The 13,447-nt window shown below is 43.0% G+C and overlaps 1 protein-coding gene across 1 annotated transcript in view; it reads right to left on the minus strand.

Annotated features, from left to right (window-relative positions):
- Nucleotides 1-2,310: 2,310 nt before the first annotated feature.
- KCTD1 (potassium channel tetramerization domain containing 1) overlaps nucleotides 2,311-13,447 on the minus strand; it is a 35,169-nt gene continuing 24,032 nt past the window's right edge. Inside the window, exons 3-5 of the mRNA XM_010574347.1 lie at nucleotides 9,052-9,196; nucleotides 6,429-6,734; nucleotides 2,311-2,507 (exon numbers count right to left, since the gene is read on the minus strand). Of these exons, the coding sequence (XP_010572649.1) occupies nucleotides 2,349-2,507; nucleotides 6,429-6,734; nucleotides 9,052-9,196 (610 nt within the window). The 3' untranslated portion in view covers nucleotides 2,311-2,348. The remainder of the gene's footprint in view (nucleotides 2,508-6,428; nucleotides 6,735-9,051; nucleotides 9,197-13,447) is intronic.

The raw sequence follows: 13,447 nt of genomic DNA on the forward strand, positions 1-13,447 counted from the left end.
TAAACACGGCGGCTAGCAGGGCAGGTCTGGATTTGAGAGTACCTTTGGGCTTAACAGACAGTGTAAACATATCCCCGGGTACACTGCGGAGGCCCCAGAAAAGTGAGGCTCCACCTGGAAGCGCGGGGAGGGCTCCTGCAGCAAACAGTCTCTGAAACATCACCTCGCCTTGCACTGCTACCCGTGTACTCTCAACCCATGGGGACTGGCATCTTTTTCAACATCACAGATTTCATATCACTTCCAACAGTCTGAAGATCTGTTAAAAATATTTATTTCCCAGGGTTTTAGCTTTCCGACTTCTATGCAAACTAACAACCAAATTGTGGGCAGTAAGAGCAAGCATTTGTTTATTTTGTAAGAGGACTACTTGCTGCTAATTGAAAACAAGCTTTTTCAATGAGGCAGCTGTTTCAGTACTGTGAATAGACAGATCAGCATCACATTGAAGATCTAATAACCCGTTAATGAACCTTAATTTTTGGAGCCCCCTCCCTCACCCATTTCCACATTTCAATAATTTCAAAACCATTGATATGTGCTGCCAGAGAGTTATTTAAGTATGCCCTCTGACACCTTTTAATAAAACCCAGAAAAATGGTAGCTTTTTTTTTTTTGAGTTATCAGACTATATTAAAAACCTTGTTACATGTATTTAACAATTTCTTTTTTTTCTTTTCTTAAATAAATAGCAAAGTGTCACCAAAATGAATGGAACGCCGGCACCATTGCATCAATAGAAACTTCCATACTAGGATGAATACACAGTCATATTCTGGAATATTGCATAAAAAGATACTTTGGAGGAACGGTGGTGGTTGCTGGTGCATCTTAGGTGGTGAAAGCATCAACCCGTGAACGGTCCGTGCAGCGGTATTGTGACGTGGCGCCTTTGCAAAATCTCACCTGCCCGAACCAGGCAGCTGCAGAGGTGGCCTCAGTGAGACTCTGCAAGAGAACAACTCGCAGGACATCTAATGCAGGACATCGACTTACCACCTGCTATTAAGAGCAATGCAGCTGATGGCATAACACAAGGGGCTGACCATCTCGCTCTCTAGGCAGAAGAACGCTAGCTTTAAACAAGGGAAATGAACAATGTTAAAAACAAACAGGCTGACTAACACTCAGCAGGGCAAGGGCTTGCAGAGTTGAAGCTGCCAACTCCTTAGGCAAGAGGGAAGGATGCAACTGTTCACTGTTACACTGAAGGTTACAGAACCAGACGTCATTTTTTTGATGGGTTTCCCTGGCCTGAGCTGGTGTTATTTTTAACTCTGACCAACAGCCTCTCTTCAAACCAGGACAGAGCTTAAAAAGGACAGCGCTGAAGGAAGACCAGCAACGTGCGGCACGCCAGACAGATCCTGCAACAGCGCCTGCTGCCTTTAACTCACTCCACTGTGCGCGGGCAGTGCTGCCCGCCCGCTGCCTGCCGGACCGGCCGCCACGCCACACGCTAGAGTGCAGTGAGCTAAATCCCACCTCTCTGCTCCTGTTGGCTTAAATCAGACCCTCGTTATTTTAAACAGAGTTTATTGTATTTAATACATTATAAAATTTGAAAAAATTGTAGGAAAGCAGCAGATTCAAACCAGAGCATCTCTACCAAATATTAATTATTCTGGCCCCCTTTGAAAAAACACAAAACAAAACAAAAACAACAAAAAAACTCATTCAAAAGAAAAGTTAACTTTTCACATCTGTGAGGGCAGACAAAAAGTGTGCGACTTCTGTACAAACTACTTTTAAAATTTCAGTCGACTAGCTTTCCAATGCAATGGATGGTCGTCTCCTGAACACCTGCCCATCCACCTCTAAAAAAGACAGACATAAACCTCCATATGCAAATAAAGTTGAGTCAAGGTGTGTACACATTAAAAAGTGGATGGCTGTTTGGCAATGGAAAATGGGTGAAGAGTAGTCTACGTATCCCCCCAATGGTAATGGCTTGTACACCGTTAAGTGAGCCCGAGTAAGGCCTAGGACACTTAATGGCCATCACAGCACCAACCTCATCTACCACTTTTTTGTTGTTGCATTTCCTACCCTTTGACGTATACATACATATATATATGTACATACATACATATACATACATATTTTTTATATATATGTGAGTGTGTGTGTTTTCTTTTACACCTTGAGGTTATTATTATTATTACTACCATTCCAAATGTTCCCATATGAATTCAGGTGTGGTCTCTATATTTGATATAAATGTGTCTTTTATTCAATTTTAGTTCCAGGACTTGTTTGGAGTCCAAACTGCACATGAAATGTCCCCCTTTTTTTTCCTTTCTCTTTTCCTTTTTTTTTTTTTTTTTGCATAAAGAAACATGTCCATTTTAGTCCAGAGGCTCTTGCTTTATTCGAATGACGGAGGGTGCACGAGATGTCCTTCTGAGTTCTCGTCTCAGTACGTATTCACTGAATTGGGAAGAGTCCACCCCACCTCCACATGAGCCAACAATCTCAAACCCTCTTTGCTGTAACCTCTCAAGTACCTGCAAAAAAGAGGAAACAAACACCAATGTATAAGTAAATAAACAGACTATTTGGTGTCCGAGGATGATACTGCTGTTTTCAAATGGATCCAGCTGGGAAACAAAAGTAGTTACACCGATCTGCTAACTGGTTCCCTCAGCTTCATTGTATTGGATTGATTTCTGCTGACTTTTTGTATTTTATTTTTTAGTACTGTCAACAAATCCAGTATTCTTCTAGCCACAGGAACATGCCTGGAAAAATGCATTCTCTGCTTCACAAAATTTACAATACGAAAGGGCAAATACAGGATTGCACAGCAGATACCAGAGGATGCTGACCAAACACCTCAACTAAATGGTGACAATGCAGATACTGCGGCCATAATTTCAGAAAAGTTACCGTCATATTTTCTAGAGACTTAAAAACCAACCGCGACTATGAAGGTTTGTGGCTACAGTTACCTGTGGTAAAACCTGGGACCTTTTAACTTTAATTATGGGACTAACGAGTTCTGCCTTTTCATCTTCTTTCCTCCCTTCTCACAACCTGAGTGTTGCTTCCAGTGGGAAATAAAATGGCAAAAAGAAAAAGAGAAAAAAGAAAACAAACACAAGGAAAAAAGAACAGTCAGGCATGGTCTGGGAGCAGCAGGGAGACATGCCCAACACAGCTAACCCAACAGATGATGGTGCAAAGACCTCAGCTCCCAGCACCAGCTCCAGGGTGCTAAGAACATGGTCTCCTTCCACACCACTATTCCACTATTTACTTTTTTTTTTTAAATTACCCATGTTCATGCTGGTTTTATGTAACTGCAGGGCTGAGGCATTCTTTCCCTTGTTTACACTCTTTGCTACTTTTGTCATCATCTTTATCTGTTCTGCTGCCTGGGCTTCCTCCACCTCACCTGTGAAGGAGACTCTTCCAGGGCTTCACCAGGGTCAGCTGTGGTGGCCACTGGCCCCAAGGTGGGGGGCTGATGCTCCCGCACCCCACAGGACATGGGCCTCTCTGTCCAGCATGACCGGACCTCACTGGGTTGTGCTGGGAGCAAGTGCCTACCGAGTCCTTCCCAGCTATTTCACCAATTAGCAAATTGGCTTGCACATGTGCTGGGACAGCAAGGGCAAGCAGAGCGGCAGAAGGCTGCACGGAATTGGGGTGGGGGAAGAAGCAAGCTGTGGTTTAAAAACACTTAAATCAAGACATACCATGTCTTTACATGTATTGTTTCAGGTCAGCAAACGTCCTTCCAAAATACCTGAGCATGGCTAATTGCACGGCAGACAAATCTCAAAAAGGAGGGGGTGGGAAAAGAGACTCAGAAGGAACCATCAAAACATCTCTGCAATTTTTGTTTACCCTGATCTTTAGCTTTTAACAATATAAGCCAAAATCCCCCCAAAATGTCTCAGTGCGAGCCACTGAAAAATAAAGCAGGAGAACTTAGGTCCTGAGAAGAAAAATGCGGTGGAAGCAACTGGTCAGGAAACTAGCCCAGCCCTGGACAAACTGTTTGGTCTGTCCCTCACTCTCCACATCTATTTGTAGTCCCTGTCCCGCCCCACATTGTTATTAGGACTGGGAGATGCTTACGTTCCCCCAAAATGGAAGATGCAGCATTATCAATGTGGGATCATCATCTCTCTTGAAGCCTGCGTGTATTTTGCCACTCTGACTTGGGTTTTTCACATCAGTAAATATGCTTGGCAATTCTTATTTGTGTGACAAAAATGTAACCATCAGAACAAGTGATAAACAGCTAAAGGATACAACTGCTTTGAGAACTATCACATGACATCTGGCTAAATAACCCTCCTTGAAAGTCCTATCCCTTTTCAGTTGTAATCCTACATTTAAGGCAGTTCTAAATTTGCATTAGTCACTACAACAAAACAACTTTGATATTTCAGCATGACAGTAAAGGCCAGTAGGAGACAACTGTCCAAGCATAACATGGGTTAACCGTATCTCGACAGGCCTAGATAGGTCTATCCAGACTCCTGTGTTAAGTGCTAGCAAACATGCAGCGCCTGGTGAGCCTTCGGTGCACGCTGTGGCACTCAGCTCGCTTCCTCTGGGGAGGGAGCAGAGCAGAGCTGCTCTACCTGGACAGCAGGACCTGGCAGATGGAAAGACGCCAAGCTCAGCTTGCAAGTCTCTTCTGCGTAAGAACTTGCTGATGAGTCTGCACCATTTCGGAGGTGTGTCTAAACCAAACAGCATCAATAGTGCTAGTGACAATTCCAGATGCGAAGAGCTGTTCTCCCTCCAAAATGCTGGCTGTGCAGGACGTGCTAACTAGGTGGAGACAGGTGTGTGAGGTTGGTTGTTTTTAACCAACAAAGGATAAAACAGATGACACCATAAGTTTATTATTATTATTCCAGAAATTACCTGCATTTGTCTCCCAGATTTTTTCTTAGCCATTTCATAACAGCTACTGATTTTAGATATTGCTACATAGAATCATAGAATAATTTGGGTTGGAAGGGTCCTTGAAAGTCATCTAGTCCAATCCCCCTGCAGTAAGCAGGGACATCTTCAACTAATCAGGTTGCTCAGAGCTCCCTCTAACCTGGCCTTGAATGTTCCCAGGGATGGGGCGTCTACCACCTCTCTGGGCAACCTGTTCCAGTGTTTCACCACCCTCATCATAGAAAATTTCTTCCTTCTATCTAGTCTGAATCTACACTCTTTTAGCTTAAAACCATTACCCCTTGTCCTATTGCAACAGGCCTCTACTATGCCTTAAAAAATTAGGAAAAACCCACTGAAAGTGAGACAGGAGAGTCTTCCCTGAAACCACAGAAATGGATGGGTCCCTGTTTGCAATAAGCAGATGTGCCTTTGCTTTTGTTACCACAGCAAGGAGGAAGACTAAACGTGTTTTCTTCGTCCAAAGTAAAAAGGATATAGTGATTTATTCAAGAAGTATTAGAGAGGTGTTTATCAAATGCAAAAGACCTTGGTAACACTGGAAAAAAGATGCCCTAGTTTTTAACCACACCTGTGATAACTCCTCACCCCCCGCTGTACCCTTCACATTACACGTCTTGCCTGATAGTCTCGTTGAAGGGTCAAAGTCCTCCTAGGATGTCCCAGTTTGAAAGATAATAGAGGGGGCTGAGGCAAAGTGCCCTCTACAAGGGTAAGACTCAACAGATGCCTTCTCCTGTGTCTGCAGGCTGCTCTCTTCTCCAGAAATACTGGGTCCTGTTTCAGGAGGAAGGAGGAGAAAGGAGGACGACACCAGCTGTGCTCTCCCTCTGTGGAAGTGTGGCCCTCCTTTCAGTAGCTGGCCAGTGCTACTGTCCCGTTGTCTCTTTCTCTCATTAAATCCCCTTTCTCCTCACTTCTCACTTGTTACACCCAGAGTAAAAAGACCGGGGCTTCTCCTTTTTGCTCCTCCGTTCTTCCTATTTAGTTTCAGAGCTCCTGTGGACTCTGGCAAATCAGATCGTCTCCACTGCCTTTCTCAGGTGAAGGGACAGCTCCCAATGCCCTCACAACACGCTCTGTGGGGATGTGGCGTTTTCCCTCCCTGGCTTGAGATGTCCCTGTGTCCTCTCATCAAGCCAGAAAACAATTTATAACAAGCAAGGCAAGGAACTGGAAGCAGGTTTGAATGGTTGCCCTATATTCAAATGTAAAAAAAAAAAATGTTTCTCCAAATATACAATGTCTTTATAGTGAGGCAAACACCTATCTTCTAAAGCAGGTTATTAACACTACTGTAGTTTGCTTGCAAAGAGATTTGGTGATGATATGTGTGAATTAAGTCGAGAAAGCAGCCCTGACCCACAGAAGTAAATAACTAGCTCAAAGTCTCCAGCTGATTTTGTTCACCAAAATGCTCCAGTGACAGGGAAGAGGGTCAACCCAGTGGTAGCCAGCCAGTAGGCTCCCTTCCAAAAAATGCATACATGACTTCCTACCTGAACTGAGTTGAGGTGACAGTATCCGTTCAGTGGAAATCGGATGACATGCGTCGAGTCGTGATTCCAGCCGGCGTTGACGGAATTACACATCACGTCTCCAATTTCTGGAAACACTTCTTCTATCAATGACTTATCGCCACTCAGTGTAATCCTCTCTCCAAGATCTGGGGCAACTCGTACCACCAGGCACTCACAAGACTTTGAGAAGCGGCCACTCTCCCGGTCCTGTTTCCACCTTTCCATCTCTCCTAGCATGGGCTGAAGCTGGAAATACTTTGCTTCTTCATATAACAAACTGTAGTCCTGAAAGACACGTATATTACTGTGCATAATTAAGAAAGAGGCATTGCTAATGTACCGCTTAATGTATATGGTTATTCAGGCTAACGCCGCTCTAGATCTGGAACCCTTCAGACATAGTTCCTAATTACTGTGTAGGAAGGTGTAATAAAATAACAGTGCAAGCAAAAAATAACCATCAGCCACTTGAAACAGACTGGGTATAGCAGCACTCGTTACAGGAGGGGGAGGCTATGCTTGCTCAACTCCCTCCTGCTATGGAATAATCCAGGCAAAAATCCCACTTTTCCCCGTATTTTATCCCCACAGTGATGTCATAGAATAATGACCTCATTGAACAGATGGAACAGAATTCAATCAGGATTCAGAAAATTCATCACTACGATCCATTGCGTCTTACAGCAATACTAGCAGGCATTGTAACAGGTATAAGAATGTAAATGAGGGAGGCTGCAAGGGTTCTTAGTGTAAAATGATTCAGATATTTGCATAATGGATTGCACATATTACTGCATTTTAAAAATTAAGTATTTTTTAATACCTCCCCATTTTGCCAACAGTATTGTTTACTACATCGTCTCAAATGCCAGAGCAGAGAGAACACATTTCCAAGCATAGCCAGTACTGAAGTAATTCACAACTGATGATCTGGAGTCTGTCTACTGCCATTTTTTAAATAAAAAAAAAAAATCTTGTTTTTCTAGGTTTAAGAGCATAAGACCATTTGGAAAATATTTATACAGAGAAAAGCAATACATGAGTATTAGGGAAGACAGAGGAATAGAATGACAAGAGGAGACTGCTAACAGTCAATATGGCCCTGAATTTGAGATATAAACCAAATACTTGATAAGAATGGAATACCTAAATCATGCTCAAAATACTGCTTACATTTAATGTGTAACAAAAAAGTCACACAATCTATTTATTTCTAAGAAACAAGGACTGCTGTTCATTTTAAGCACCGATCTTTTGGACACTTTAAAGCACAACTGGGAAGGACACCCCTTTGAACATCATGTTGGTTGGGTGAACTTGTGAAGACTTACATTTCTAATTTCAGCACAGCTACAGTATATTTATGTGTTTAAAAGGCTCTGCATATATAATTTCTTAATATTGCACAGAAGGTGGCTTTTCCTTTTTCTGTATTTCTGATTACCTTCAGAACAAGTGCCAAGAGCAGCACAAAGCCGTGCTAAGGCTTCAAAAGAGGGATATGATGCTTATCGGCTAGTTCCAAACTCCCACATTATTCAGGTAGATCTGCCCTTGTCACGCATGGGAGAAGTAAGTATGCGTCTACAGCAGATGATTCAAAGGTTGCTGCAATACAGCTCTTGAACTCAACCTCACACCTGTTATGCCCCAAACACCTGAAAATCTGTCTCAGATAGGAGGGATAAAAGACTGCACACCAGTGTGAACTGTTCTAACCCTTCCCCATCACCTCTCTTGTTCAATCTGAGTTGCTGTATTTCCTACGGTGAACTAATGGCACAGCCAGCTACATTGATACGCATTCATTAAGTAATGATAAAGATCTGTTCTGACTGCAGCCGCGGTCTCCAGCACTGAATTCGCTGACAGCACATATACACCCACATACCTACAAGTGGATAAACACAGAGCAGCACGTGGAGTCTGAAGTTCTGCCTCTGTAGGCTAATGTCTAACGTGGTGAGCCACCACAAATTTAATTTGTTATTAAAAAGAGAAAAAAAGCAGGCTCTTTAATAAAGTTTAAATAATAAATGTGGAACTATTCTTCCCTGACTTCTCTCAAACTCCCAAATTAAACTTGCAATATGCATTCAAGAGTCTGAGGGAGAAAATATTCGATGACGTAATGCTCAAATATTACCATGTGTGCAGTTTATTTTGTCAATACTGTGATTCCCACACCGTTCTCTGAATTTCAGCGTGGGAGTGGAAGCTGGAGCTGCTGCAATCAGAGGGGAAGCATAAAAGTGGATGAGAGGACAAGTAATCAGCAAAGCTCACGAGCAGTCGGTTCCAGATTGTAACATCCTTTCTGCCTCCATCAGGATCCTATGATATTTAATTTCCCTAGATCAAACATGGCAAGGTTGCTCCATTATGCTATAGCCAGGAGGGGAAAATTTAATATTGATGCCACTCTAGGAAAGGCTGACAGATACCACTTTAGCAACCCCATGCTTACTTTTGCCACATACCTAAAATCAAATCCCATACCCTACAACGCCCCCCCCGCCGTCTAGAGCTCTGTTTTGACTACACGCCGGATACCTGCTTTACCAAGGTACATGCAAAACACCCAAGTCCCTTGAAATCTCACCTTGAAATCATCAGGAATGAGGAGTTTCGATGTCCTTAAAAAGTTCAAGATATATCTGAACATCTGCCCATCTCTGTCAATGAAATAATGCTGCTTGAGACTGTCGAGGACAATGGGCTCTGTGCCATCGAAAAGCCGGCCGATTCTGGAGAGGAAACAAGAGGCAAGCGGCAGGGTCAGACCAGGCTTGGCTCAGCAGCCACCCGAATGGCCCGATGCTGTAAAAGCCCCTGCGCTGACTTCACCGAAGGAAGCAGCTTTGCAGTTGCACTTCATAAGAAAAGGGTTGGTTTCAAACCATGATTTAAGCTGGGTGTTTTCCAGCATGGCTTCAGAAAATTTTAAGTAGCACAGCTCTGCTGAGGAGGTGGAGGGGGAAGCAGCTGGGGCAGGAGGCTCTCACACCAGCCTCGCTGCCCAAATCCATGTCTCATGATACGACACCCCTTCGATGATTTTGGACATCTCTCTCAATAGCCCCCATCAGCAGATGCCATCCCCCCCAGATGCACCAACCCCCTTGATTGACTTCATTCTGCTTTCTGGGGGACTGCATGGTGAATCTGATTTAGTTTAGAAATTGCACTTGGGAAATGGGGTTTTTTTGGTTCTTTGCTTGGGTTTTGTTTTGTTTTAAACCCAGTTCATTTTTTGGATGCCATTTACTTCAACCAACACTTGAACAGGCACAACTGAGGGGGCAGCACATTGTGGGAATAAGAAGCTGGGAATACAAAGGTTATAACATTTCAATGTGAGGTAACGATTAACTGTTTGTGGGAGGTATCAATTAGCACACGCTAAAATAATCAGGAAAAAACCTTCAGTTTTGACAGAGACCACCCACCCACCACCAGAACCACACAGCCACCTAGAGAGCCTCTGTCAGCCAACAGGTCTTGCAACATCAACCGCTGGGCACACACACCTTTTCTAGACGTGTGCCCCACAAACCTGCTTTTGTTACAGCAACAGGAAGGGCTGAAAACTCTGAAGAAAAACCCTGCCAGTGTAACATGAAATACACGTTGTGTTTCTGCACCAGGGCGTTTGCAAAATGCTCCTGAGTCACTCGCAGTTTCCCAATGAAATTGGCAGGAGTAACTGGTAGGTTTGATTCTGTGTGCCTGTTTATACGTCTGCATGTGCAATGTGGAAGTACTTTTTGATTCTTTCCAACAGCAGAACTGTAAACAAAATGGTCTCAAAATAGCTCCCTTGCAATACGTCACACGGACACTCCGTGTGAAATACTGCCGACAACTTGGGATGCGATTTCAGAGCCTTGTCACAACCTGTTACATTCTGCAGATACTGCGTTTTCATTATCTTAATGAAAGGGCTCATTCATATGTAGTTTTTGTCCCAGTATAACCAATCTGTTTTGAGAACGAGCACAGTAAAACCTCTGCAGGTTACTAAAGAGCATACAGTAGTATCACTGGGCATCAGCATGGAGCTAGGGGACCAACAGGCACTTGTATTCCCTGATCACACTCAGTTTGTGGCGTAGGTAAGGTACAGGTCTGTCTTCTCATGAAAAGGATAGAATGAGCACAACAAACAGTCATGGCACACTATTTTTGTTTTACAAGAAGTGAAGAAGCAACCATTCCCCACCACCAGTAGAAAAAAAAACCCACCAAAAACTCAGAGGTGATCAGCCCTCCTGGCTGCATGGAGCATCCCAGGCTGAGAGACACCCCCATCCATCAGCCAGCAGAAGGGGATCGCCAGGAAAGGGTCAAGAGGCAAAAGACAGAAGCGGTTACCAAAGACGGGGAGGCAGCAGGGTTGCAGCGGGGTCTCGGGGAACTGCAGAGGGACAGGGCTGCAGGTGACCACACGCCACGTCACACCCACAGCCATACACCCTCCCTTCAAAAGTGGCACAGCCAACCCAAATGGAGTTTGAAGGGATGTCTGTGCCTGCAGCAGGGACCTCAGCAGTACACCCGGTAATAAGCTGTGAACAGAATCCAGGTCTCATCTGTTCTTTCTCACCAGGCGGGAGAGATGAAGACCAGGGAAGAAATAAAATGCCATTAACCTCAACAGGCCATTGACAATTCTGTAGGAAATGCCTGAATCAATTCAAGTCGCATGAAATCTGTAACGTATAAGGAATTAAATATATTTTGCAGGATGATCGGGTACAAAATATTTTTTTCAAAGCCATCCCTTAGAACAATTCAAGCTTTCTTCCTCAGATACTTGTTACTGCCTGCCCTGCTGCTCAAAATGTAAGCTGTGACAGGCCATATAATACAGGTTCCTGTTCACTAGGTGGATGAGCAACATTTATGTCTAATATGGATACACTCAGCATTTAGAATTAATTTTCCCCTATACTTAAGCATGTTGTCTTGGAATCTATCATGGAAATCACACACAAAACATATATATTTGGCCAAGTCAGTCATTATTGAAATGTATAATGGTAATTGGTTTCTGCAGCATTTTCCTAGTTCTAAATTACTACTATAATTACATATTTTAAACCTCTAGGCTTTTTGTCTTCGTTTTATTAATTGTTTAGGAGAATAACAAGATAGTATCAGAGGATGGAGCCTTCTGACAAAACCAAAATGCTGACAAGAGTGCACAACCATCAGGAGTGCTACCTGGGACCTGAAAGCCGTTGGGTTTGGGCTGGAAGAGTTAACAGAAAGCGCTGCCTTAGTGCAAAAAACCCAAGGAATTGCAAAGTCCCAATTCCCCTGGCATCCGCCCCCAGGGTCCCTTTGCAATACACAACTGCACTTTCACATGTTAAAACAGCTTTGGAAGGGTAGACCCCCAGCAGAAAGACTTCTGTAAACAAAATTAAAGCCTTTTTCCTTTTCAGATGGAAAAATGTAGATTCCAGCTTCCTTCACATGGCCTCCGGGGAAAGACTTGAGATAATAGGGGACCCAAATCTGGTGGCAGGGTCATTCTCCTAAGCTGCATTTGCTACACTCATCAGAGGAGACTGGGCTATGCCAGGATTTGGGAAACGACCAATGCCTTCACCCTCCAGCCTCCCCCTGTACTCCTGGGTTCCTGGAAGCACAGCGGCAAGCTCTCTGCCGTGCCTCGCTTGGCAACTTTTCTATACAATATGATTTGAGTAACCACCCTCCCTGTCACCCATAGCTCCGGCTGTCACTCCTGCTTGGTCTCACAATGCAATCATACATGCTTCACGGACATCAATCCACTGCCACAAAAAAGGAACTGTTAAGTCATGTTTATTAAAATTTCACTCCCCAAGAAAACCTGAAAGATGTTTTTCCTCATCTTCTTGACGATGTTGGCCAATGATTGGCAAAAATAACTTTTTTTTTTTTGAATTACAAATATGTAAGAGCTGAATGGATTTCCAAACAGGAAAGTGCTTTGAAGGAGGCTTGCAAAATAAGCTGATAATTATATGCAGAATTAGCCAAATATCAAGGGTAAAGGATAAGAAACTGTAGTCCATTTACAAGAAAATGTACTTCTGAAATATTTAATTAAAACTAACAGGCTGGAATTTTCTGTATATCAGGAAAATTAATGTCCCATGGGTTGAAAGTGCGACCTCCAATGGGTAATAATTAATGTCTATGGCTTTAAGTATCATGTTCCACTGTCAGAAATCGAATGCTTCAAGGGTTGAAAATATCACCAGTGGAAAACTCAGCTTCTGTCAGATAATTTGGTTTTACTTTAAGGACACAAAACAGGTACAGCCACAAGCCTGGTTTTAGTGGGCAGAGAACAACTGGATATGGAAGAGATCAATATTTTACTTCCACAAAATACTGTAGGGATCCTACTCCCCACAGACCAGCACTCCCATAGCAGTGTTTCTAGACCAAAAAGCTAGCATGGGAAGATGACATTGCTTACAGGATTTTTCAAATTCTTCAGAAACAAGTCCTGTTTGTCAAGTATAAAAATATACTCAGTCTGCAGCAAAACTGTATACATAGTGTAAGTGTTTATAACCTTGCTTTCCCCATGTATAAATATTTAAATATATTATTATACACATAAAGAGAAAGACTTCCCTTTAGGATATTCTGCCTCAGTCAAGAATTTGGGAAAGCAGCAACAATTAGGAACAAGATGGCCAATATTAATTAAACAAGTCAACCATTGCACAACTTTCTTAACGCTTAAGAAAACTGACACGGTTCTGCAGATTGTTTTAGTGGCTTCAGTGGACAGAGATAAAATTCTTCACTTCTGTAATCGAAGGGATACAAGGAACATGGAAAAGCTGCAAGCTGTGATGTTTGCAAGCATGCAGAATATTGCATTACTTTCAAACTAAGGTAGAAATAAACTTTTTTTTTCTCTGAGAAAATATAGATTCCTTATTATTACATATATTCAGTATATTATCTCTCATATTATCATCTTTATC

The sequence above is a fragment of the Haliaeetus leucocephalus genome, unplaced genomic scaffold (assembly GCF_000737465.1).
Source record: "Haliaeetus leucocephalus isolate CR32 unplaced genomic scaffold, Haliaeetus_leucocephalus-4.0 Scaffold428, whole genome shotgun sequence".
In the NCBI taxonomy this organism is placed as follows: Eukaryota; Metazoa; Chordata; class Aves; order Accipitriformes; family Accipitridae; genus Haliaeetus; species Haliaeetus leucocephalus.